Source organism: Medicago sativa, chromosome 1 (genome assembly GCF_051527215.1).
Source record: "Medicago sativa cultivar Bolivia chromosome 1, Bolivia_mono, whole genome shotgun sequence".
Classification (NCBI taxonomy): domain Eukaryota; kingdom Viridiplantae; phylum Streptophyta; class Magnoliopsida; order Fabales; family Fabaceae; genus Medicago; species Medicago sativa.
The window spans coordinates 16,117,364-16,145,254 of NC_140749.1; the positions used below are offsets into that span (position 1 = coordinate 16,117,364).

Below are 27,891 nucleotides of genomic sequence, written 5' to 3' on the forward strand. Positions count from 1 at the left end.
GTGTAGGTATGGGACTACATGGTTGAAGGATGGCTTATAAGAATTGTTAGGTACTACCCATATCAACAAGATGCATCTTCTTTTCGGGAGCTCAATCCATAGGAACTCCACAGTTAAGCGTGCTTGGCTTGGAGTAGTACTAGGATGGGTGACCTACCGGGAAGTTTCCCGGTAAGCATGTGAGTGAGGACAAAGCATGCTGAAAAGACTCGTGTTGGTTTGTGGGGTTAGTCGGCAATCCTGTAAGCAGTCTGGGATGTTACACTTGGTATCAGAGCAGACCTCTCCCAGTACGGTGTGGTTCGGGGACGAACCAGGCGGAAGCTGGTGGGCATGTAACACCCACGTCGTGGCTTTCGATATCCCGCTAGGTGGATACGAAAGGTTCCCGACCTAAGGGGAACGGTTTAAGCCGCAAGGGACCCCCACGACAATAGTAGGAACCGAAACACATCGGAATGAGAGGGATCCGGAGGCCGTGTAGGTATGGGACTACATGGTTGAAGGAAGGCTTATAAGAATTGTTAGGTACTACCCATATCAACAAGATGCATCTTCTTTTCGGGAGCTCAATCCATAGGAACTCCACAGTTAAGCGTGCTTGGCTTGGAGTAGTACTAGGATGGGTGACCTACCGGGAAGTTTCCCGGTAAGCATGTGAGTGAGGACAAAGCATGCTGAAAAGACTCGTGTTGGTTTGTGGGGTTAGTCGGCAATCCTGTAAGCAGTCTGGGATGTTACAGTTACTCTCCTCTTATATAACCAATGAATACACCTTGTTAATTGAAGGTAATGGATCCAAAAGAAGGACTTGAGACTTGATAACATTGAAGTTATCATTCAAACCAGTCAAAAATTGAATCACTTGATCCTCCATACGATGTGCGCGTGCAGATCTCATAGCTTCACACCGACATGGAAATGGACAAGTGCAATTAGGCATTGGACGATGAGAATTAAGCTCTTCCCATAAAGTTTTCATTTCAGTGAAATACTCTAAAACTGTTTTAGATCCTTGTTTCAAATTGTTGATAGAAGAACGTAAAGAAGCTATGCGAATACGATCAACCTTTGCGAAGCGTTCTTTGAGTTCATCCCAAACGTCAATGGCGTGCTCATGAAACACTAAAGTTTGAGCAATTTGTGGAGAAACAGAATTGATCAACCACGAGTAAACCAGATGATTGCACCGTTCCCATGCATCATGGTTCAAATCATCAAGATCAGGAATAGGCACAGATCCATTGATGAAAACAAGTTTGTTCTTCGCGCCAAGTGCACGTTGCATGGATCTGCTCCATGCGAGATAATTCGAGCCAGTGAGAAGTGGAGTAACTACCAAAGAGTTTGGACCCTCACTAGGATGAACATAGAACACTGAATCAACATTTTGCTGAGTATTCAAGTTACGCACCATTGTTGAAGATAAAAAGCTTCAAAAGTACAGAAAAAACAGAGGAAGCAAGAGGAACACGAAGAAAACAATGGCGAATGTGCAGAAAATGCACGAAATTCAACCAGAGAAGATGAATTGCAGCGGAAGAAACGAGAAGAAAAACGGTTAGGATCGCAAGAAAAACGGTTAGGATCAGAACTACTCTCAAAGAGAGTGCTCTGATACCATATTATGAAACAATGGAAGAGCAAAATAAAACTGCATTATTATGCAAATAGAGTGATGCAAAGGTATATATAGGCCTAAGAATTGTACTACACAATCTAGATTGTACTACACTAAGATGATGAAGTACAATGGTGAAGTAACTTGCATTGCAAGTTACTATTATTCTCTATATTATCCTTCTCTGCATGCTGCTGTAATACCATGCACTACACATACGAGTCATATTGTATATGATGTTGAGTATAATGTTTGACTTTTGTGTATCTAAATAATATGATAGTTTCGACAATATATTTGGTATTGCTTCAACTAAGTAAAAATACCCCCTTCATATTCTCGCACTCATTAGCAACATCATCTTCGTTCACACCAAACAACTCAGTAATAAGAGCAACACCTTGCTTTTGGAAGATTTTAGTCATATCATAACTTGCCATGAATCAGGATGTGTAGACAACATGACACATCATCCAGCATGATGATCATTCCCCAACTGGAAGAAAAGGTTGCTGGTTTTGTCATGCCACCGCTCAATGAAAGTCGTACATAGGCTTGAATTAACATTCTTGAAAGGTGTCACAAGAAGTGAGACAAGACCATAAGCATACACAAGACCCTAAAACCAATTCAGATGCATTGCTGAATGTTGTAGCTCACTTATATTGTTTCCATGTGCGATGCATCAGAGAACACGTTTGCGTCACTAAAACACAAACAAACAAACAAATATAAATAAGAAAAAACACTTGAATTTGACCAAAATAATTATACTTACTTCTCACTTCTAAATTTTGGCGGCAATATAATACAAGAAATTAGACAGTATAGAAAAATCATAAGGCCCACCACCAAATTCCATAGCTGGCAGTGGGTCATGGTGGTATGGTGATGGGTGTTGTGTTGTGGTGGTGGAGATGGATCATGATGCTAGTCGTTGTCGGCTTGAACCTCGTATTGATGCTCATGCATATCTGGTGTAGGATCGACCACCTATGCGGTGCCCGTCTCGCGGTTCATATGCCTAAGTCGGACCTGTTTAAAAGGAGGGTTCATTGCATCATTCGCTCTGTGTATGTTGCTGGTGTCAGTCGACCTATCTAGCTTAAGTCTATCTTTGTTGTCAGCCATATATACATTCAATGTCCACTATGTCATTTCTTTTCTTGAACTACCCACAATGCAAAATGCACGTATACTAAATCATCAACTACATTCACATTCAAAGCAAGCATGTAATCGATCAACAACTACCCAAAAAAGTCATCAATATCACAAAATAAAATCCTAACATGTGAGCAATTAAAAATACCCAAGCATATAAAACTAACAATGTTTAGTATGCTTAGGGATTGTGAACACTTACTTGATTAGTTGCTTGAGTTTGAAGAAATTTGATGGAGTTTGGTTATTGGAGTTTGGAATTGGAGGGAGTACAATTTGTGTTTTGAGTGTTTTTGAATATGTGAGTGGTTCTATTTTTGACTCTGATATACTCCTTTGAGAATGAAATATAAACAAAAGGGTAGTTGAAAAGTTGATGTATGTGAACTAAATTTTTAACCATATACATCGACTTTTCAACCATCATTTTTGCTTATATTTCATTACGAATGAAGTATGTTCACAGTGGAGCGACAATTAGTTGTTGCTGGTGGAGAAACAACAATTAATTGTCGTTCAACAACAAACAATAATTAATTGTCTTTTGGGGCATTTTACCTTCATCCACAAAAAACATAACTTTTAAGTATGATTCATCGAGAGACAATTCAACTTATCCACATCTTAAATTGAATCATATACATTTCCACTAAAGTATTATAACATTGTCTCATTTTTTTTTTACCCCTCACCTCTTCCAAGATACGTATATATACAGTATCTTATACGTATATATAGAATCTCTTATATGTACACGTTCATTCTGGACAAAACTTCATATACATTAGCCAAACATTGACTTAGGCGTCAATTAATATTACTACATTTCTTTCACGACATCAACGTCTCCTACAAAGATCACTTCTGTCTTATTTGACATCCACGAGGTTCGCCCTAGTTTATTGCTGTAAAATTGTCATATAATGAGAAGTATACTCTTTTCATTTCTATCTTCTTTGAAAACCACGAGGTTCAAACGAAAAAGTGTTGCTACTTTCTTTATATTTAAGAAGATAAAGAACAAATACAACATTATACAATAAAAAGCACTATATAAGTTTCATTAAAAAATAAACATTACAACAAGTTTATTTTTCTGTCAGCGACACATAACAAAATATAACTTTTGGTTCATCTTATAATTTCATAAACCAGCTAAACACATCAATTTTGGCCCCATTATTTATTATTATTACATTAATATAACATTATCAAAACAAACTTGCAGCATATAATTAAATTCACATCATCCCTTCACATCTTCTCTGTTCTTGAGTCCTGGCGAATCCCCAAAGCCCTGTCATTTGGTGTTGCAGTGAGTTCACTCTCTCTTCCATCCTCACCCGAAATCTCTTCCAAAGACCGTCCCTTAGTTTCCGTCACCAAGAACGTGCAAAAGAATCCTATCAAATTAGTCACTGCGAGAAGTATCATTGCACGTCTAATCTGCGTTGGCTTACCCTCCAACGTGAGGTATTGTATCCCGAACGTGCCAACTATAGCACCCGCCTTCCCAGCTGCAGCGCTGAAAGCATGACATGTTGACCTCACCCGTGTAGGAAAAAGCTCCGCGGGCAACACAAAAGTTGTACTATTAGGCCCAAAGTTCGCAAAAAAGAATGTTAGCCCGTATAAAAGAGCGAAGAGGTTCTTGTTTTCGTCTTTCAGGTATTCATATTTAACACCAATGACAAACATAAAGAAAGACATCATGAAGAAACCAATCAACTGTATCTTGAATCTTCCAAGCTTTTCAATGAAGAAAACTGTGAACCAATAACCGGGGAAAGTTCCAAACAAGGCGACAACAAACATGGCGCGCGAAGTTTGGAAAACTTCATCAATAGCATTCATTTCTTTGTCTTGACGAATAAGTCCCATTGCAGGGTAAATATCTTTCTGTGTCAAATTCTGACTGTAGAAAGCAATATCTAACAAGAACCAACAACTCATTGTACCGATTAAATGACGACCGTGCCTGTTGAAAAACTCGCTAGACCAAAGAGGGTAATCATTTGCTGCTTTAAATTCAGCCAACTTATCTTGCTCCGCTATGATTTCGATGTCCAAAACTCTTGCCATGTCTGCAGCGGCTTGTTTCGCGTTCCCTTCTACGATTGCAGTGTAACGACCGGTTTCAGGCATTTTCATTCTCCAGTAGTAAGTCATTGCGGCTGGAACAGCACCTACCATGAGAATTAATCGCCAGAGTAAATCGCCTTCGGGTTGTGTTGATAAGATTGGGTCTTGAGAGAAACGTGGAGCCTTGTAGTATGCTTTGAAAATTCCTGAAAATAACGTTGAAACCAATCCGGCAAAGATGATTCCCACGCCTTGCATTGCGAAAACTGCTGCTATGAAAGCGCCTCGTGTCCGTTTGTTGGCGTATTCAGACATGATGGTTGCTGATAAAGGGTAGTCTCCACCAATACCAAACCCAAGCCAAAACCTAAATCACATGAAATATTCACGGCAATGGGAGAATTATTAGTCATTACGACGAATTTGAACTATGTCCGTTGAAGTTATAAAATCAAACTTTTTTACTTGCGATAGTTTAGGTAGGGACTAAGTTGAATGATGGTTGCATATATTATGCATTGTCCCTACCAACTGAATTAAGCTCACGAGGACTACATGCGATAGATTAGGTAGGGACTAAGTTGCCCCGGTTTTTTCTTATTCGTTAAAATTATTTTATTTTTCTTAAAAACCAAGTTGGATTCATCACTAACCTGAAAAAACAAAGGGTTGTCATAACAGATTTTGCGGAAGAACCAAAAGAAAGACCAGAGCAAATGGCACAAGCAACCATGATAATGAGTGTGACACCATAAACTTTCTTGCGTCCAAGTTTGTCTCCGAGCCAGCCGAATACTAATTGGCCAGAAAGTGTTCCGACAAGGGCCACACCGGTTACCACGTTATTAATTGTTGCTGGAAGCTTCCCTGGTTTGTCAGTGCTTGGATCAAAGTAATATAATCGTCCCAAGAGTTTCGAAACGGTTGAAATGCAGAACAGATCATAGGCATCAGTGAAGAATCCCATGCCAGCAATTACTATGGCTGTTACATGGTACCATTGTGTACGAGCTGAATCAAGAGCCTCAAGGACTTCTAATCCCATTTTGGTAGAAAAAAAGAAGACTCTCAAGTTGGTTTTTGGAGTTAATTTGGTTTAGGTGTTTATGTGTTTGCTCTTATATATATTATTATGGCTATGCATTGATATATGTTTGATAATGTAACAATGTGACGTATAGTCCTAAGTTAGCTTAGGAGATGAGAACAAGAAAAATTGAGATTGCTAGCTAAATTTTATGGATATTCACCTAGTGTTGATCAATTATTTAGGATATTCTTATAGGAAATGTTAAAAAATTCTAAGTGCTTTTGTTTTGGTTACAGTTAGCTGTTAAAAGAGGATTATTGTTTTGTTTTTTAGCTGCTTGCTAACATAATAGGATACAAATGCAATTCAAATGAGGTGCATGTGAGGACAAACGTTACCACCGAATAGAATGTGTATCATTTAATAAACATACAAGAATGTGTGCCAATTAATAACTAGGGAGCAACTTTTTTAACTCCAAATTTAAAAAAAAAAAAAAACAAAATTTAACATATTTTTGGAAGTGTATTTTCTGACAGTATTAGTTGTTTGACCAAAAATTAATCTTTGTTGTGATCAGCCCCTAACTACAGTACTTAAGTATGCTGTGCTAGGGAGACAAACCCATCTAGGTAAAAGAAACGAAGACCGTTCAATATATCCCTTAAAATTGTTTATCTTGCTGAAAAAAAATCGAAATTAGCACCTGGTCGAATTTTACACATAAAAATAGTCGATTGAAAGTTACGACCTGATCAAAAACGAAATTGAGGAGCCTATTCAACAACCATCAAAGAAATTAGCTAGCCAAACCCGTGTATATTTTGGTAAAACTACTAACCGAATAACTATTCAAATTAGTTATGTAAAATACTTAGCTATACAAATCAGATAACAAAGATAATCTAGCTACTTGTACACGGGGGCGGATCTGTGTGAGGCTGAGTGTGGCTGTTGCCACACCACACCAGCCTGTGAAGCCCGGATACGAGATACGATACGGATACGATACTGCACCGATACGTCGATACGGGAAAATTTCAAAAATTAAGATACGATACGGCTAGGATACATTAATAAAAAAATTATATAATTAAATGTACAATATAATTATAACCATTTTTTTTAATATGCAAATATATTAACAAACACAAGAAACCAGACTCGTAGCACATTAACATAAATATAAATAATATTGACGATTAAGAGAGTGGTCATTAGTCAATTACATAGGCAATATATACCAAAAAGAGCACCATCAGTGTTATACATCAATGCTATACTATATCCAAAAGGAACATTGTTAGTGCTATATTATATCGATCCAAAAAAGAAGCACTATATCCAAAAAAGAACACATCAGTACTAAGAGTTAACACTAACATGTAACTAACTAGTACAATATAATGTTTTTATTCTTATTTTTTTTTAAAAAAAAAAACAGAATTCAAAATAATATAAAAAACACAAGTATCCGTGAGTATCGGAAAATATCGGATAATTATTTTTTAAAAAAATAAAATTTAATATTTGGATACTCTCCGGATACGTATCGGAAAGTATCGGGCAGGTATCGGTGCAAGATATGCAGGGGATACGATACGTCATCCATTTTGAAGTATCGGGGCTTCACAGACACCAGCCAAACCCATTCTTTTTTTTTATTTTTTTATTTTTTATATACAGAGCATAATTTTTTTTTTTGAAATATACAGAGCATAATTATATAATATATATGTTCTATTTCGAAACATAATATGACATTATTCATTGGTCTAGTGGCGCGACATTTGTGTTTCTATTTGTGTTTGGTTGTTGTCGGTTCAACTTTTAACTTTTGCGTTTTTTTGATAATTTTTTCATGATAATATAAACAACATAAAAAAATAAATTTACTTGTAAAAATAAACTTAGTGAGAGTCGAACGTGTGAACTCCAAACAAATTGACTTGATTATCTTCCAATAAGCTATAATGCTTGCAATGTTTTTTTTTGTTTTTTGCAATTTTGATATATATATATATATATATATATATATATATATATATATATATATATATATACACGTGTGTGTGTGTGTGTGTGTGTGTGTGTGTGTATGTATGTATGTATGTATGTATGTATGTATGTGTGTGTGTGGTGCGCACGTGTGCGTGAATGTGTGTGCGCGTGCGCGTGAATGTGCGCGCACGCGTGTGCGTGAAAGTGTGCGCGCGCGCACGAGTTTTAAGATAAGATTTTGTAACTTACGTTGTGCATTATCTATTAATATTTATTTCTCCAAAAAATTTAGTCTTGCTTCCTTCAAAAAAAAAATTAGCCCCACTAATAATTCAATCTCAGATCCGCCCCTGCTCGTACATTTTGATATTATCTTATTCACTTATAATGTACTTTGATTTGAGCATCAAAATATTTGCTACGATCTCAATTTTCATCCTTTGATCATTAGTCGTCTAATGAGTTCATACCGAACAATAGCCTTGTATGAGGGAACACCATACTACTAGAATATTTGAATTACCACCATAATTTAGAGATAAAAAAGATAAATAAAATTTGTTTGTAATTCTATTTTAAGTGTTAGTGACTCCAAAATTTGAGACCAAAATGATGTGTTTATTATGTCTTTCAAGGGACAGGAAATCTCCAATATTTTAGTTAGTCGTTTAATTATGTTCCTGAAGGTGTAGTTCAGTGGTTAAAGGGTTAGAATATTCAAAGGACATGAAGGCTAATTTCCAAATATTCAAGTGAAAGCAAATAGAAAATAAAAAGAGATTTAAACAGTTAAGGAAAATTATTCGAAGATCAATTTCCCTTGTCTTTCCTACTTATTTCTTACACTTCGATTGTATATTTTTTTTTTTTTTTTTTATCTAAAGATGGGAATGAAAACAATTTTTGCCTTGAGAGAGAAGAAAGAGATAGACGAGTTTTGGAGACACAAAAAGAAGGGACATCTACACGAAATACTCTATGACATGTATCGAACAATTCAACCACGTGTCTCAAACAAAATATATACTTTGACACACTTTTAACATTCTTGAGATGCAAGTGACGTGACCAATGCCGGAAAATTTTCATTAACACTATGTTTGGTAGGGGTGAAATAAGGGAGAGAGAAGTTGAAGAGAGAGAGTTTGAAGAGAAATGTTGAATTTCTCTTGTTTGGTTTGAATAGAAATAGGGGAGAGAGAGAGATATAAAGCGTGAGACCCACACACTTTATTCTTCTCCCCAAAGATGCGAAGAAAGAGCTAAGAAAGGCTCACTTTTTCTTATTTCCACCTTTGCCCTTGATTATGCAATTTTTTTATTTATTTTTTAAAGAATGTGAAATAATTGTTACCTACTTAGTACCTTGCATCGACTTTCCAGTTCTAGTTTTTTTTGTTGGCCAATGCTAAATTGTAGAAATATACTTGGTATTTTTTTTATCAATAAGTATATTGCAGATGTTTTTTTTTTAAAGAAGTATATTGCTGATGCTAAAAATACTAACCATGAACTGATTCAATTGAGTCGTTCTTTCAAAAAAATTCAATCGAGTCGTTATATTAAATTATTAATCAATTAAATAGATAATAAATTAAATAAAACAAGTTTGTTAAAAATTTAATTGAATTATATTTAAACCTTTAAATTGATTTATTAAACCATAAATTGTATGTTGGCTTTAACTCAAGGATATTTTTGTCTTTTTAAAACATAATAACATCTCTTTCTCTTCTATCTCTCTCTTCTTTCTCTTTTACCAAACAATACATCAAATCTTCTCTATTTCTCACCTCTTTCTTTCTTCTCTTACTCTCTCTCACCTCTTTCTCTCTTCACAACTTCTTCTCCCAACCAAACATAGTAAATGTTTGATATGTTGAGGCCTGAGTTTGAACCTGTAGACAAAACTTAAATGTTGTATTGTCGCCAACATGAAGGGATCGACGCCAGGAATTTGAAAATGAAATTTCATGTGCATTTTTAATTTAAATAAGTGATTTTCACATCGATCAAGTTTTTCTTTTGTGTTTTCGAGATCTCTTTGTCTGAGTGTCGTGTTGTGTTGTTCACCGTCTTAGTGCGGCATTGTTTGATTTCTCATTTTGGTGCGATGTTCATTGGTTCATATTAAAACAATAGTTTTAAACAATTACAAATTCAATCAACAACTTGAGCGTTAACGTTGAAAATCCGGTGTCATAGATATTCTAGTTACTTTGATTTCGTCATATTATTTGTAGACATTTTACTATTATATGTTATTAACTTGGATGATGTGAATTTGTTATTCATATTTTTTGTTTTTGTTTTTGTTTTTGTTTTTAGCGATGTTGAATTTTTGATGATTGTATTTGATATGCTCTATCAAAAATTAAAAAGATAATCGGAGATGACCTTTTTTTTTAGTTTTTATTTATTTATTTCGCCTTCATTCTTGATCAACAACTAATAATGATTTAGAATAATAAGCACAGTGTAGCCGGCTCTAGTTTTCTATTGAGAAAAATTCAAACTTCTCTCTAAACTTTCTTTCTCCTTCGTTCATCGAGGAGGGGGTGGTTTTAGGTCATTTTTTGACCTAGAATCACCCCTCTACATCTTTTTTCCCCTTTTCTTTCAATCTAAATAAGTGGTTTTCACATATATCAAGTTTTTCCTTTTGTGTTTTTTGTGATTTCGTCGTCTAAGTGTTGCGTCGTGTTGTTCGTTGTCTTGTGCGGCGTTTGGTTTCGCATCTTATCGCGTTGTTCGTTTGATTTCTATTGAAAGATCTACATCAGTCAATTACAAATTCAACCAATGATTTGGGCGTTAACGTTGCAGATCCGGAAGCATGGGTATTTCGGTGACTTAGATTTTGTCATATTATTTGTAGGCATTTTGCCGTTGTATGCTATTAACTTGAGTGTTGTGAGTTTGTTCGCAGATTCACCTTTTACGTTTTTAGCGTGATGTTTATATCTGATGTACTCTATCGATTTGAATGAATGAATATCGTTTTGTTTTTGTCAAAAAAAAAGAATAATAAGCACAGTAAATAGGAAAATTGGAAAATTAGAACGAGACTATCCGTGGAGCATGGGCGTATTTGGACTTACAATATCAGTGAGGCAAAAAATTTCTGTCAAATAATTAAATACTAATACTAAATATAATAAGAATCTATATTAAAATTAGTTGTAGCAACCAAAATTACAAAAAAATAATTATTTTTCATTTGTTGGAAATGAACTAAAATTACATAATTACTAATTGTTCTACAAACATCTCTTTCTATATACGTTACAATAGATTGATCAAATGCTTTAGCAGGATACCCGTGCATACAGACGGGTGAGCATGATCCACATGAAACTGCTGAGTAAAATGTGCACTGCAGCAAAATCCTCAGAAATTCCGTCGGATTACTTTCGGCAGGAAAAACGAGAATTTCTAGTAGTGAAAGAGATATGCTTTAGCCCTAAATCAACTGAATTATATTTGTGGTTATGCAATCAACTAAATTAACATATATAGTCAATGCAAAATTGCACATAAATTAAACTAATAGTTCTTTTTAGTACTGAATCGAACATGGAAGAAAATTGCTTTTTTGACAATGAAAACTTCCTATTGACACAAGTAAAAATACTAAAATGCCCCCAGCGGCAGTTAACTACCGTTCTACAAACCGGCGGTAGTTAACTCCCGTTGGGGCCCAGCGGTAGTTAACTACCGCTGAATTCCTTTATTCAATTTATTGGTGTACGTTCTCTCCATCTATTTCTCTGTCTTTTTTTCACTTTTTCTTTCCATGTCATTTCCCTTTTGCTATCTTACAGCCCCATCCTCCCTTTTGCCATCAATGATATCTTTGTGAAGCTTGCTCAAGAATCACAAGAAGCCAACAATCACTTCAAGGGAAATTCAAACTGCTGTCAGACTTGTTCTTCCTGGTGCCATTGATAATAATATGGACCTCACTTCCCATTCTCCCCTACTCAAAACCACCATCACCTTTCTTCTCTTTTCACTAGTCTCAAAAACCATGAGCTACTCAACCTTCCAAACACACACTCCTGAAAATACTGATGAAGGAAGCAAAGAATTCAGTTTCTGGACTTCACCAAATACCATCATAACATCTTCTGAAAAATGTGATTGGCATAATATTCAACTTGGAGGCAATGAAACACAAAAGCTCAATAGCCACCATCTATGTTCAATAGTTTCAGAACCTTCAAGAAGCAAAGATATTTTAGAAGGAAAAAAAGAACTTATGGAAATGATGCAAGACATGCCTAAGTCTAGCTATGAACTCTCTTTTCAAGACATGGTTGTTGAGCAGCTTCAAGTTCCACAACCAGAACCAGAAACATAACGAGTGTGTAGTAAAGTTCAACAACCTCAACACAAAAAGCTGAATAAGAATAAGAAAGAAAACAAAAGCAATAGACATGGTAAAATGTTAAAGTTGAAAGCATGGAACCATTGGTAATTTTAATTAGCAGTTTCTTTTAGATCTTGAAGATGTAATGAAGTAATGGAATCTGGTTGTTTTTTTGTGTATGATAATGGTGGAATTTAATGCAATCAGACTTAAAATGTTTTTATTGTTAAATTTGGTTGATTTTGAGCAAGCTTCTCCAGCGGTTGTTAACAAGTAAAATACTAAAATACAGTAACCATTGCTTTGAGATGAGGAGGAGAGAGAAAGAGAATGAAAAGATGTGCAGAAAAGCAATTTCCAGCGGTAGTTAACTACCGCTGAGGGCCAGCGGCAGTTAACTGCCGGCGATTTGCAGAGCGGTTGTTAACAACCGCTGGGGGCATTTTAGTATTTTACTTGTGTCAATAGGAAACTTTCATTGTCGGAAAAGCAATTCTCAACATGGAAAGGATTCTAAATTTTTACAATGTAAGATCGGTCATAGTATTTAATAAGATGGTCAATATATTAATCAACTGTATTAACATATATAGTCTATGCAAAATTTCCTTCAAAAATTGTGAGTCCTAGCTCAACTGGTAAAATGTCGAAATTGTTAGGCCGGACACCATGACCGGGGTTCGAACTCCGGCACCTCCACTTGTGTGTGTGAGTTTGTAATGGCTTTGCTATCTACCAAAAAAAAAAAATTTCCTTCAAAAAATTGCGCATAAATTAATACAAATTAAGTTCTTTTTAGTACTGAATCGAACATGGAAAAGATTCTAAAATTGTTTATGTGAATTTGTAATGGCTTTGGTGTGTGTGTGAGTTTGTAATGGCTTTGCTATCTACCAAAAAAAAAAATTTCCTTCAAAAAATTGCGCATAAATTAATACAAATTAAGTTCTTTTTAGTACTGAATCGAACATGGAAAAGATTCTAAAATTGTTTATGTGAGTTTGTAATGGCTTTGCTATCTACCAAAAAAAAATTTCCTTCAAAAAATTGCTCATAAATTAATACAAATTAAGTTATTTTTAGTACTGAATCGAACATGGAAAAGATTCTAATTTTTTTCAATGTGAGATCGGTCATATTTAATAAGATGGTCAATATATTAATCAACTATATTAACATATATAATCAATACAAAATTGCGCATAAATTAATACTAATAATTCTTTTAGTATATTGAATCGAAAATGGAAAAATCTCTAAATTTTCTCAATGTAAGATCGGTCATATTTAATAAGACGGTCAATATGTTAATTAGTTTTTTGTTATACATTTTGTCTCATGTCTGTTTCATTATGCTGTAATGTGTATTTATACAATGATTTTGTCTGGGCATCAAGTATTTCTAACTTGGATATCAAGTATTTTTGTATTTTTAACTTGATCGTCAATTATCTCTAAATAATATACAATATACTAATAATTTATACAATGAATATTTTATATTCTAATAGACACTATTCTACTATTCTTCTGATTCCCATTGAGCAAAGTACCTTATTACTTGGCTCAAAAAAAAAAGTACCTTATTACTATTATTTAAGTAAGATAAAATAATATTGGGTAAAATAAAAGTAAGATAAAATAAGGGTTAAATATGTTTTTGATCCCTATAAATATGTCAACTTTTAGTTGTAGTCCCTCTAAAAATTTTCTTCAACTTTTGGTTCTCAAAAAATTTTCCATCTTCACTTTTGGTCCTTCCTTAAAAGTAAAATCATATGTTGAATTCATATTTTTGCAGAAAAATTCATAAAATTATAATAATCTCTCAATTTTTTTTTAACAAAACATGAATTTAATATGATTTTTTATATTTTTGGCTGTTAAAAATTCATATTTAATTTCTGTTTTGATAAAAAAATTATTTTTTTTGGGAAATATTTTTACAATTTACTACACATTTCTGCACAATTTCATTAAAAAATACAAAAATTAACTTAAAAATAGGGACCAAAAGTAGTGATTGAAAATTTTATACGGACTAAAAGTTGAAGGAAAATTTTAGAGGCACTAAAACGAAAAGTTGACATATTTATAGGAACTAAAAACATATTTAACCCTTTGAAATATATTAACTGCCCCAAAATCAAATACTTTTTCGTAGGAAAAAAAAATCAAAAACTTTTCCGTAGTGTATTATATATAACTTTTTTGAAGGAACACCATCAAGCATTACTCATGTTATATATTAGTTATCTTACATTGCAAAAAATTTAGAATCTTTTCCATGCTTAAATCAGTACTTAAAGAAAAACTACTAGTATTAATTTATGTGCAACTATGCATTGACTACTATATATGCTACTAATAACAAAGACAAATGACTCCTTCAAAATAAAGAAAAATAACTAGACGAACAAAACAACCCATGTGACTGAAAAAGTGATTAGTTGCAACTTGCCCCAAAACTCCGGTGATTATTACATGCCATCATTAATACAAAGTTCACCATAAGAAAACATTGTGAAATCATAAACTCACAAAAATAAAGCTACAAATAAAACAAACAAACAAACAAGGGTGTTTAAAGGTGACAGAAAATGGATTCATTTTCATATATGGCTCTTAAAGCAACAAATGGTGGCGCTCCATTCAAATATTTGGGTGTCACAAATGATGGTTACCTTGATTATTCAACTGATGAAGTGCTGATCCCTAAAGCAAAGTTCGCTGTGGAATCCGCTCCTGGGCGCCACAACCTTGTGCACATACGCTCCTGCTCAAATGACAAATATTGGCTTCACCAAAAAAAAAAAAATGACAAATATTGGGCTAGGTGATTATTCTTCTCAGCATCTTTTATTTCTTGTTTATTTTCCTCTCTGGTTTTGCTTGAAATTATTTCAATAAACTTGTTCATTGAAATCTTGCATAAGAAAGTATCACATGCATTGGTTTATATATAGAGTCACAAATTCTCATATGAGAGGGATTTAGAAATTATTTCAATCTGCCCTTGCTTAAAAAATAATATTTATATTATATTCGTTTTTGTTATATTTTGTTGAAATATATTATATTTGATATATCGTTGGTATCATTGAAAAAGTTAAGTATAATTTATTACAAAATAAAAGTGCAAAATATTTATTATTTATACCTATAATTTTAATCAACATCAAAATAATTTTAATCAAAATTTCAAAAAAAATAATGTTATAAAAAGAGCGGATAGACGGACACAAAGTGCTCAATTTTTTTTTTGGTGGTCAGGGTTCTAACCCCGGATCTTGCATATATTATACATTATCCCTACCAATTAAGCTAAACTCACGAGGATCACAAAATGCTCAACTAAACATTAGCTATTATTATTTAATTAAATTTTGAAAACTAAATTTATTTTTAAAAAAAGAAGATAGTGATCAACCACATCAAAACTAATAGCTCCATCTCTTTATTAAAAAAATAGCTTTAACTATCTATCTCAAATACAATCTTTATTTCATAATTTTAGACAACCGCAACAAGAACAGTTTGTGAGTTTGTTAAGAATTTGCCTAAAATTGTTTCAACTATCCCTTTAAAATATGAGGTTTGATATTATAAGATTTGTAAAATGACCATGTAGCCATCTAAATTAGTGAGATTAAAAGATTAATTGATGGCATATTAGAAAAATTGGTGGACATTAATTTTATTATATTAGTTATAGATATTATATCACTTTAATTTTTACTACTAATAATTATAAATATACAATTACTTAAAATTAATAAAAATATTGTGATTTATTTCAACAGTAGTTTCATAATATTTTTTTTTAAAGTAGTCTAGTGATTAGAAGTTCACATTTAAGATGAATAATTGAGATATCCAGGGTTCAAACCCTGACCCTTACATTTATTATGCAATGTTCTAAACCAACTAAGGTAGGTTCACATTTTCTTATTTTTATTTAAGAAATCAATAAACTATCGCAAAGTTTCATTGTCTTTCAATAAGTTAATGTAAGATGACATGGATATTTAAATAAAAGTGTTATTTCAATAATTTTTCGAAAGATTTATTAATTTGGATTTTTTTTTTTAAATTTAAAGCTATTCATGACACGTTGTGTATTTACTATTCACAAGTGGACAAGGAGAAGAAATGATATAACTTTCTCTGTATACCATTAGTCTTCTCTTAATTTGTTTGTATATAAAATAGAGATTCTATATATTAAAACAATATTTTATCTAGATCATTAATCAATACATAGGTCAATAACATTTTATGCTCATACTCCCTAATAGCCTTGTTTTAATCGCATTACATTTATATATGAATTTTTCACCGCAAATATTCGGTAGTAGAGTGGTACATTTAATCTTCATGAGCATAACTCAGTTGACAGAGACATGCGTTGTTAATGTCAGGGTTCAAAACCCGGCCACCACCAAAAAAGAGTGGTACATCTAATGTAGTTTGTTGAATTATATACGAGAAGATCATCAAACGACGAAGATTGGATTGCCGCAAAAGCCACCAAAAAAGTAGATGATCAATCAGTGTGGAATTGTACTTTGTTTAGGATGGACTTAACTGAAGATAAAAAGAGAGCCAGTTTCTATCATGTACAGTCAGGAAGGACAGTGTGCATTCCTAATTCTGATTGGAGCCATAAATTGTTCTTATGTATAGGTCATCTCACTGGTATTTCCAAAGCAGTTTCCATGATTTTCGATTACGATAAGTTTGTGGTACTACCCAAATTGGTTGCTTTTAAGGATCACAATGACCGATTTTACACAAATGCCTACAACAAAGCTGCCTGTTTTGACTCTAACGACATAGCTGACCGGAATATTGTGTGCGAGATCTTGACCACTAGGGATGGCCACATTCAGATCAAGGCTAAACGAACAGGAAGCGCATATCTAAGGATTGGTCTAACAACTGGATCGGAGCAGACGCCAAGCTTGAAGAAAATGACCAAGACCAGATGTTTGAAGTAATTAAGGTTGAAAACAACATTGTTGCTCTTCGTAACCTAGGCAACAAATTAATTTGCCGAAGCACTGAATTAATCGGAGTTGATGGTGTATTAGCTGCCTATAACAAAAGAAGCCAAATTGAAAATAGAAGAGCCTGTGTTTAGCAGGACAATCAAGATATTAGATTATGATATTCATAATGCTAAGATCTACGATGTAACACCTATCTCTAACACAACTGCCCCATTCGATAACCCATCGAAAAATCTAACGCAAGACGCTCATTTCAACTTAAAATCACTACAACTAAGAGTAGAACATGGAGTAACAGTGTTTCAGTGTCATTGGGTGTCAAAACAACTTTCGAAACCGGAATCCCTGTGATAGTTGAAGGAAAGATAGATGTTACGGCTACGGCCTCGTACGAGCATCAGTGGCAAGAAAGTATAGAAGAAACAGTTGAAGTAGGGACTATATACTCAGTCAAGGTGCCCCCAATGAATACAGCTGTAGGAACAGTGGTAGCTACAAAAGGAAAATGTGATATACGCTTTTCTTACCTTCAAACTGACCATCTTGCTAATGGGGATACCATTAAGACAATTTTCCACGATGGAGTTTTTACTGGTGTCAATTCCTACGACATCAAAAATTCTGTCGAGTATAAAACGTACATACCACCACCACCACCACCACCGCCACTGTCGGAATAAGGAGCTCCTTACCTCAATTGTCAAGGTAGTTTTCTTAATTAATTTAAGGGAGTTACTATTAGTATTCTTTCTTATAATTTTGATTTTTGCACTCCTCTTAATATATGCGAGCACTGTTACAGGGAGTTCATGGGCATCCATACTTCAAGGTTTAATTTGGAAGAAGCATTGTGGATTTGTCAAACAAATAATCGAGAGAAGATGTACCACGTGAATACGTGATATATAGTCGTAGCAACTTCTCAATCTTTGTTTTTACTTGTGTAAGATTAGTCAAATGAAGTTTTTATTTCTATCTTGTTTATGTCTAATACATACTCTACTTTCATTGAGAAGTGTTGAAGGTCATTCTTTGCTTTGTTATTATAAATTTCAGAAATATTGTGTTTTCAATGCGTTTGAAGAATTGAATTGTATGCTTATTATTTGTGGTTAGCTTCTAGGTTGAAACAAGTACGAATAAAAGGATTATAAAACTAACACTCTTTTTAACACTCACTCTAACAGTAACACCTACACTCTTTTTAGGTGAAATGAACAAAAGAAAAATAATCTAATAATGAGAAAATGAACCCACAAGAAAAAATAATGACTCAAAACAATTTGATCTACAATCTTATATCAAGATATCATATTTTAATCATCGAACTTTATATTTTTGATACAAATTTACCCAAAACGACTTGATCCAATCTTTATAATTATAGTTCGAAGTATGATACACCGGAGACGATCAAAGATGGCTTCAGCCTTCAAGATTCTTCATAAAGAATCATGAGTTTCTCTTATTCCCCTTCCTCTGCCTATCTCATCCATCTGATTATGTCTTCTTCCTCTCTTCATTGATCTGTCTCTGTTAAAATAGTTATCCAGATTTATATTTTGTAGGACAAATTTCTAGGAGTTGTACATAAGGTACTGTTTCTAAGTTTTGTCCTCGTTAATCGTCTATTGAGTTCATACCGAACAATGGAGTTGTATGAGGGAACATCAAACTACTAGAAAAATTGAATTAACAACATAATTTTTTTTTGGTTACATTAACACCATAATTTAGAGCCGAAAAAGATAAATAAAATTTGTTTTTAATTCTATCATTAAGTGTTTTTTTTAATAACACTTAATTATTCGAACTGATGTGTTTATGTCTTTCAAGGGACAAGAAATCTCTAATATTTCTAGTCAGTCATTTAATTATGTTCCTACAAGGTGTATAGTTCTTATTTACTTTGATTGAAATTTCAATTATTGTCCGGTAAGTATAACTTATATAGTAAATTACTACAAACATGTTTGATATGTTAAGACCTGGGTTTGAACCCACAAACAAAACTCAAATGTTGCATTGTCGCCAAAATGAAGGGACTGAAGCCGGGAATTAGAGAAGGAAATTTTACGTGCATTTTTAATCTAAATAAGTGATTTTCACATCAATTAAGTTTTTCTTGTGTTTTCGTGATCTCGTTGTTTGAGTGCAATGTTGTGTTGTTCACCGTCTCGGTGCGGCATTGTTTGATTTCTCATCTTGGTGTGATGTTCGTGTTGGTTCATATTGAAACATCAGCTTTTAACAATTACAAATTCAATCAACAACGTGAACGTCAACGTTGCAGAGACAATGTCATATATATTCTAGTTACTTTTGTAACCAAAAAAATATATTCTAGTTACTTTGATTTTATCATATTATTTGCAAGCATTTTATTGTTGTATGCTATTAACTTAGATGATGTGAGTTTGTTGTTCATATTTTTTTGTTTTTGTTTTTAGCTATGCTGAATTTGTGATGATTGTATTTGATATACTCTATCAACTTAAATCAATAAATGTTATTTTCTTTTAGTCAAAAGTTAAAAAGATAACCTAAGGTGGCCTTTTTTCATTTTTGTTTATTTTGCCTTCATTCCTTATCAATAACTAATGATGGTTTAGAATAACAAGCACAGCAAATAGAGATAACCAAAAAATCAGAATGAGACTATCAGTGGAGCAATGGCAGTATATTAAAATATGCAATAGTCTAATTAAAACATCTCCCTTCCTCCTATTACATGTTACATGCCCTTGAAAAAGATCTCTATTGATATAGAATTGAAGTACAAGTCCATTGTTGATGCCTTAATGAATGATGTAAGTGAGAAGCAAAGCAACCAGCATTAGGACATATGCTATTGCTTGGTCAATTGATGTTCCTGCAAATTTTTAAGAACAATTTTAATCATTAGCCATGCGTTTTGCAACCAAACAACAACATTGGATAGAACGGTTGAAAAAAACCAAAGACTAAACCCAAAAATATCAAATTGTGACAGATAGTTCACAAATTGAATTAAATCGAACTGTTTGTCAACTGTCAATAACAGTCTCATTCTTATCGGTTCAATTTAACGGTTTAATTCATGTTTTTTTTAACAATCCTAAACATGGAGCGTTATAGACTAACAAACCCAAGATAGTCTAGATCTATTTGGCAAAGAAACACACTCAAAGGAGAGCGAAAGAAATATTTTAAATCGCGATGACGCATCACAATTTTTGATATTTTAGAGAATCGCAACCATACATTATTGGTGTGACTTCAACCAGAATCACATTGTGGTCATTGAGACATCAAATACCAGATGTTGTAGTCTAAATTGCAACTGTAAACCTTATTTAAAGTTTTTGATTGAGATATTATTATCAAGACAAAAAAGTTTCTCAACATGAGGTACAATCTTTATCTTTCACAATCAAAATCAAGAATTTATGAATTATGTTATAATTTAACAATCATTCAACTTTCACAAGTTTGATTCTCAAGAAAAATAACATAATTAGGATTTTTATCCATGAATCATATAAGATGGTGAGATAAACATAGACATATGAAGTTTGTGAATTACTTGAAAAAACTATGTGAAAATCATAATCTTAATGAAAACATACCATCACTTGTGGGAGCGGGAGCAGGAGCCGGAGCAACAGACTGTGAAGAAGCCATTGACGCAAAAGATGCATAAATAAGACCAAGGAACACGACCACCCAAAATGAAACTGCCATTTTTTTTTTCTTTTAGTGATTCTCTCTCCTTTTATTTTCTCTTCTTTTAAATTCTTGCAAGTTTTAAAGAGAGAAAAAAAGGAGAGAGAATATAAGCGAACTATGGGCGGGTGGTGAATACAAAGAGTTATGTGTTCCTTTTATAAGATTGAAAACTTTCACATGAAAGAGCCAGCAATGATGAGATGTAGAATGAGAGGTGCACCCGCATGTTTAGAAGGAAATGATTGTATTTTTTCAGTTAATTTTTTCATTTTCTAGAACATGATGAGTTGGTTGTATAATATATAATGTTATTACCAAAACAAAAAAGAATTTGATGAGTTGGTTATGTGCTGTGTATCCTTGTAATGTATCATTGATTTGAAGTTGTTATTAGGACTGACAGATTGCATTTATGTTTAATAATTGACATGAATTCTATCCATTTTTGTGATTTTGAATAAGAGAATATTCGTAATGAAATGAACCTTTAGCATTATAATATGTCTATGTAGGTAAAATAACTAAATATAGGTAAACAAATATATTTAGTTTTGATTAGTTGTCAAAAATGATTTACTTAAATAATTATTGTAATGAGTTTGATATTTTACATAATTCATTGAATAGTCAATTATTTTTACCAAATAAAATTTTATATAGTCAATTGAACTGTCCATTTTCTCATCATACATGTAATCAAAATATAACAATGTATATAACTATAAATGTAATTAGGAGATGGCATATACATAGGGGAATGTAATCAAAATACAAAATTAATTATGCACCAAAAAATGTATAATCTTAATTACTTTATATATTCTTATAAACCAAGATATTTGTGTGAGCAACAGCTAAGACTAATCTTTCAAGATAACCATTTTTTTTTTAAAGGGATTAACATCTTCTATCTAGAAATGTCAATATTAAGGGGGGCAGAGAGTACTGCCCCGCTCCCGTCTTGGTCACTGAAAAGGCTCCCCGTTCTCCACCTTGGGGAGTTTTTTCCCGTCCCCATCTTGCAGATCCCCACAGGGACCCATCAATATAAAAATAAGAAATGATTACGAGTCTTGTGACAACAATAAATATCACATATAAATTTTTTTTGAAAGCACATATAACATAAATTTACAAACATATGGTGTGAACATACAAATGAATCTAAGATTTAAATACTTGAATGTATTCATGTGAAGCTTTTGTAGTAATCTGCTCGAGGACGGGGTACCCTCTAGGTGGGGGTATGATCCCCCGTCCTTGTCCTCAAACCACCCTCAGAGTACTTTCTCCCTCATCCCCGTGGGCAAAAACTCCTCAGTCCAAATGAGATAGTCTCTGCGGGGATCCCCACTTACAAAGTTACAAGTGCAAATTGACATCCCTGGTTCTAACAAATGTTTTTACTACACACTCATGTCGAGTTAAAATGCGAAGTAATTACCCTTTTTATTCTCAACGGTCAACAATAACTAACAAGCTACTAGAAGAAGCTTCTAAATTTTCTTTGATCATTAGGCTTGTGTTACACTGGTCCATTACAACAGTGAATCTAAGTTGCCGAATACAAAGGATTATAGAATAGGAAAGCATGCTGCAGAATAGAAAGGCTATGAATTAAGACATAGACATAAAGCACAAGACCAAAAGGCATAAGCTACATATCTCTGATGATTGATAATAAATAAATACAATCAACAGTTTGCCACAGCAGACCTAATAACTTCAAAATACTCATGCATGTATAAAAGAGTATACTCCCTCCGATCTTAAATATAAGTAAAAAGGTACATATATTTGGTCTAAATTTGAACCAAATATATGTACCGTTTTGTTTATATTAAAGACAGGACAGAATATGTACATGATTCCATTACTAATGTGCTAATGTTTGCTAACATTATTACACACGATTCCATTTCTTAACATTTTGAGAAGGAACCTGTTGCCATGCTAGTCAAGGGAAATTTGGATCCTCTTCATTTTTGAAAATTTCAAATATTTGTTTTGAGTAGTGAAAAGCAAGTGTTTCGCAAGTTTTAACTCCTTCGGGATTATATTCTTCCAACTCCTCCACAGTTTTCTTTAGACCATCATAAGGACTGTCATCAGTGAGGAACCTTCCCAAAGCACAGCCTCTGAAAAAATTGGAATTTCAACCAAAAAATATTAGAAAACTGATAGAAAATTGTTAACAATATTTTGATTTTCTCCATCTTTTGAGTTTTCAGTTACACATGAAGTTTGCCACCAAAATAAAGTTACATAGCAAGTCAAAAAGTTAAAATTCAGCAAATAAGGAACATTGTTAACCATATATATACTGAGAAGTCATAAGACCTTTAAACAGCTGAAAGAGGTGTCTGGTTTTAAATTGTGATCCGCAACCGAAATTGCAACCACAACATAAAGGATTTTAAAGACTGTGCAACCACAATTTCAACTGCATCACATTTTTCCGCAATATAAAGGTTTGCAGCAAAACTACAATCACAGTTTAAAACCATACTTCCACCCAAATATACAAAAATCATGCATTTTTAAAGCTTTTCTTTATGTCCATAGAGTGCAGTAGTGCACATAGCTCAATGCCAAACACGCGTATATTTTTGCTCATGTAATTTTTTTTTTAAGAGGACGAAAATATTAAGAGACAACAGGTAACTAATTCAAACTGAACTCCTTACATCAACAATTCAACATCACAGTTGGAGTTAACTCTAGTTGATTAGTTCATGCAGCATTCTACAAACCACAAAAAAAATAAAAAAATAAAATCTATAGAGACAAAAGTTTCCTTATGAAATTAGGTCTAGAATAACTATAGAAATCAGAAAGATACTTATGACAGAGAAAGGATATAAGACAATGTTATAGACTTATAGGAAGATGATAGTTCAATTTCGCAATATGGTTTTTGATTGTTTGCAATGCTCATGCAGTTAAAATAGACTTTTAAGATCCTCCACTGATATTTTCCCTATTCCTTTAATAGCATGGAATTACAATTATTACAATGTTCAAATAAACTAAATTTTGTGCAAAAACTTGAACTGTAATATTAGAAATATTTTAGCACATGTTATAGTCAACATACACCACATTACCAAGTAATATAAAAGGAAATTGTAGTTTTTCATGAAATGAAACTTCGAGAAAAATTACGAATTTGTATGGTTGCTCAACTTCACCTTTATCCTACAGTGTTTTCAGTCAAACAGGACGTTGGAAGTTTGACTACTTTTTAAGGAAAAAAAACATGTATTATATTTCGTGAGTTTCGTGTCCGGATGCTTCGTGACATCTACTGATACTCAATAAAATAAGTATTAACAAGAAAGCTACCATTTGGTAGAAGGCTGCTCCAAACAGAAAGACAAAGTGCAAGATTCCTATGGAAAAAAGACATCAGAAGCATGGATGTTATTGTATCTAACTTGCTACCTACCTGGCAGCATCATGCCGGCTAAATCCACGCCCATCACGGCCAAATGTTTCCTCGTACCTCTGATCCCCTAACACTTCCTGTCGATAAAGAACACAGACAGCCTTCATACATAACACTACATCGTTTCCAAATTCTTTTAGCATGTCATGTTCATCTTCCCACTTAATTTTCTGCCCTTTTTCCCTCTTAATTTTAGATAATATCTTAACAAGGTCTATTTCCCCATCCGATACGTCCTGTGAATCGGAATCCTTACTACGATCTGGTAAATCTTGCGATATATTCGAATCATCAGAGTCTGCATCACCGTTACATTCATCTTGTGACTTGTTAGAGTTGATTTCTGATACATCGGAGTCATCAACAATAAAACCACTCGAGTTTTCTCCCTCACTGTTTGATATGTCTTCTTCTAATTCATCATCATCATCATCATGAGCATCATCATCATCATGAGCATCATTATTTGTTGGAAAACACAAAGATGTTTTATCCTCATGTCTTTTGCTTACACATTTTGTGAGACGCTTTAGATGGCGCCTACTCGCTTTCTTCTTTATAACCTGACTAATCGGCATATCATCATCGTCGTCACTATCAGCAGCAGCATCATCAACAGCATTTACTAAATCGTCAACACTGACTTCCTCAACATCCTTCCTTATAAGTTTACTAATTGGCAAATCATCGTCCTCGTCGTCATTTTCAGATTCACTTAGAACAACATTACGAGTCTGTTTCCTTTTCGGAATTACAGCACATGAGTAATCTTCGCCTAAATCAGAATTTTCCTTACTCTTTTCAGCATAATTGGAATTAGAGTCCTTTCCCCTTTCTGCTACAGTCCATGTTGACAGAGAAATTTTTCCACTACATTGCCTATCAGATACATCTTGCACATAAGAATCCTTGTTGTTATCTTGTAAATCTTGCGAGCTACTCGAATTGGCATCCAAATCACTATTAGACTTGTCCTGTGACTTATCAGACACGTCTTCACAATCAGATGCATCAACAATAAAATCATTAATATTACCTTCCTCACTGTATGACAAATCCACTCCTAAGTCGTCATCATCATTTTTTGAAATACTCTTATGATACTTGATCTTATGATGTCTACCTGAAGACGTTTTATCATCCTGATTTTTGCTTACGAGTTTCCTTCGAGTCTGTAGACGACGCCTTGGCATTTGAATGTCAACTTCTAAATTAGCAGTAGATATAGAGTTGCTCATACCATCATCATCATCATGATCACTTTCTGACTCGCTCATAACGACATTGCAAGGCCGTTTCCTTTTGGTATTTGCAGCAAATAAGACATCTTCACCAAAGTCCAAATTTTCTTCATTGTTTTGGCCATGATTGTTGTCCAAGTTCTTTCCTTCTTCTTTGGCAAAACATGTTGCAAATGAAATGTTTCCACCACCTTGCCTATCTAGTGAAATTTTGTGAGAAATACCAGGTTCATCGTCGCTGTCAATGATATCAATTACATTTACAGAACTAAATTTTGCACCGGTGGGTGTAGTAGATGCTGCCATATTTTTGCCGCAACTCTCTTCAGTTCCAAATGTTAACTCATCTAACGTTCTTCCCTGGTTGTATCATAGAATTCCACCCATTTCATTAACTCAAATTTTGCATTCATGTAAAACAGACTAAAGAAATTATTGACCAAAAACATAAATAAACAACTGGTTATCTCAAAAATAAAAAATAAAATTAAATCAACAACTGGTTAAATAACTAAATAAATTAATAGTTGCTCTTACTTAATGATTGCCATAACATTCAAAGAGTAAAATTGACTAATACATTCATGAATTCGGATTACCTGCGGTCAACAATCCCCAACACAACAGTTGGTACCCCGATGTCTGTTAGATGGAAATCAGACGGTCCAAATTTCAATGTAGATTTTGATTTTTTTTAGCTTGAAATCTAGACCGTCCAATCTCAGTCCTATTGGGATATGGCCACCAATGTGCGAATGCTAGGATTACTGACCACAGACAATCCAAATTATTCACACACTGCATTTGACAGTAGCACCAATCTGAGAAATTATATGCCAAATATTTGTATAAAACAAAGTGGTAAACACAAAATATAAAGAAATGTGATATTTGATCATTTGAATGCAGGTGAATGTAATACACATAAACAAACAAATGCAAAAGCTAATAGACAATTACCTCAAGAACTATGAAGCACGGATACAGACACGGACATCAGACATTGACACGCCGACACCGCTAATAATTTGAGAAAATCACATATTTCAGTGCAACTATATGTGTCAGTGTCGTCTCGGTGTCGGACATGACACTTGTCCGACACCGATCTGTGCTTCATAGCTCAAGAAAATTAATTGGAGTGTTACAAAATGATTTTACATAGAAATATGTTGAAAATAAAAATTGGGGATAGCCACGGCCCATTTGGGTCATCCCCTGTCTGTACCCTAAAAAACAATTTTTGACACGAGTAAACCACCAAATTAGTCCCTCACTTTGTAAGACACTCTCAAATTCCCTAAGAATATGAATATTTCAAAATGGTCTCTGCCTGCCTAACTATATATTCCACAGCTTACTATCAATTAGGTCCTTAAATTTGACAGAGTCCGAGACTGTTTTGAAATATTTAACGTCAAGGACCTATTTCAGAGTGCCCTACAAAGTTAATGACGAATTTGGTGGTTTATTCATTGAACAATGTAGCCCTAGTATGTGTAAAGAACATGGTAGCCCTAAAACATGAATAATGGTAAAATAATGTAATGCAAAATCATATAAAGTGGAGAGAAGTAGAGAAGCAGTAGTAAGCATACCTTAGAATGGAAGATCATCTGAACTTGTGTTTAGCGTAACTGTTATAGCGGATTGAAGAAAGAATTACGAAACCAAAAGACGACAAGAAGTGTTAAAGGAAGAAAAGAAAGGGTTCGAAAAGAAAAGAAAAGAAAAGGTGGAGAATGAAACAAATGTATTTTAATTCGATTTGCGTGATTTACTTTTCTCTGTGCAAATTTTTTTAGGGGTTTTCTCTAAAATAAATTTTAGAGCAAACAGTCGCTTTAGTTCTTATTCTGCATCTCGTTGTCACATAGGCTCCTAACCCAGGATTAAATACAAATAAGTCTCTGACTCTGCACTTTCCCATTATCACTTTAGTCTTCGGCGTTAAGTTATTCTGCTAAGTGATGATGTGACACAGTTGGTACAATGACATGGCATATGATGTGTCACATGGACTTAATTGAAAGTAAAAAATGGTCACTTTGGTCCCTGAACCAAAAACTAATATCCCTACATTGAATCGCAAATCCCTAAATCTCAAACCTCTAACTGTGACACGTCATCACTTAACAGAATAACTTAACACCATGGACTAAAGGGATAACGGAATTACAGAGTCAGAGACTTATTTGTATTTAATACTGAG

The 27,891-nt window shown here is 33.7% G+C and overlaps 4 protein-coding genes, 1 long non-coding RNA gene and 1 pseudogene across 6 annotated transcripts; 2 read left to right on the plus strand and 4 right to left on the minus strand.

Moving 5' to 3' along the window:
- Positions 1–754: 754 nt before the first annotated feature.
- Positions 755–2,061, minus strand: LOC146953082 (uncharacterized). The gene is made up of 3 exons (XM_085740884.1): positions 1,948–2,061; positions 1,766–1,830; positions 755–1,433 (listed from the first exon to the last, which is right to left on the minus strand). The coding sequence occupies exons 1-3, from the start codon at positions 2,059–2,061 to the stop codon at positions 755–757; spliced, it is 858 nt and encodes a 285-aa protein (XP_085597010.1).
- Positions 2,062–3,784: 1,723 nt separating this feature from the next.
- Positions 3,785–6,034, minus strand: LOC146953083 (low affinity inorganic phosphate transporter 4). Its single transcript, XM_085707809.1, has 2 exons — positions 5,521–6,034; positions 3,785–5,234 (listed from the first exon to the last, which is right to left on the minus strand). The coding sequence occupies exons 1-2, from the start codon at positions 5,910–5,912 to the stop codon at positions 4,040–4,042; spliced, it is 1,587 nt and encodes a 528-aa protein (XP_085563935.1). The 5' UTR covers positions 5,913–6,034; the 3' UTR covers positions 3,785–4,039.
- A 5,603-nt stretch (positions 6,035–11,637) lies between these two features.
- On the plus strand, positions 11,638–12,398 carry LOC146953084 (uncharacterized; annotated as a pseudogene).
- Positions 12,399–15,630: 3,232 nt separating this feature from the next.
- Positions 15,631–18,352, plus strand: LOC146953085 (uncharacterized). Its single transcript, XR_015026687.1, has 2 exons — positions 15,631–17,987; positions 18,085–18,352. It is a non-coding gene; the product is annotated as an uncharacterized LOC146953085 (long non-coding RNA).
- A 1,589-nt stretch (positions 18,353–19,941) lies between these two features.
- On the minus strand, positions 19,942–21,137 carry LOC146953086 (arabinogalactan protein 41-like). The gene is made up of 2 exons (XM_085707816.1): positions 20,891–21,137; positions 19,942–20,154 (listed from the first exon to the last, which is right to left on the minus strand). The coding sequence occupies exons 1-2, from the start codon at positions 21,003–21,005 to the stop codon at positions 20,081–20,083; spliced, it is 189 nt and encodes a 62-aa protein (XP_085563942.1). The 5' UTR covers positions 21,006–21,137; the 3' UTR covers positions 19,942–20,080.
- Positions 21,138–22,621: 1,484 nt separating this feature from the next.
- Positions 22,622–27,470, minus strand: LOC146953087 (uncharacterized). 2 transcript variants are annotated; one of them, XM_085707822.1, is made up of 3 exons: positions 27,278–27,470; positions 24,439–26,039; positions 22,622–23,128 (listed from the first exon to the last, which is right to left on the minus strand). In XM_085707822.1, the coding sequence occupies exons 1-3, from the start codon at positions 27,293–27,295 to the stop codon at positions 22,948–22,950; spliced, it is 1,800 nt and encodes a 599-aa protein (XP_085563948.1). In that variant the 5' UTR covers positions 27,296–27,470; the 3' UTR covers positions 22,622–22,947. The 2 variants fall into 2 exon arrangements, with proteins under 2 accessions (XP_085563948.1, XP_085563954.1); XM_085707828.1 differs by lacking the exon at positions 27,278–27,470 and adding an exon at positions 26,279–26,500.
- Between the last annotated feature and the right edge of the window lie 421 nt (positions 27,471–27,891).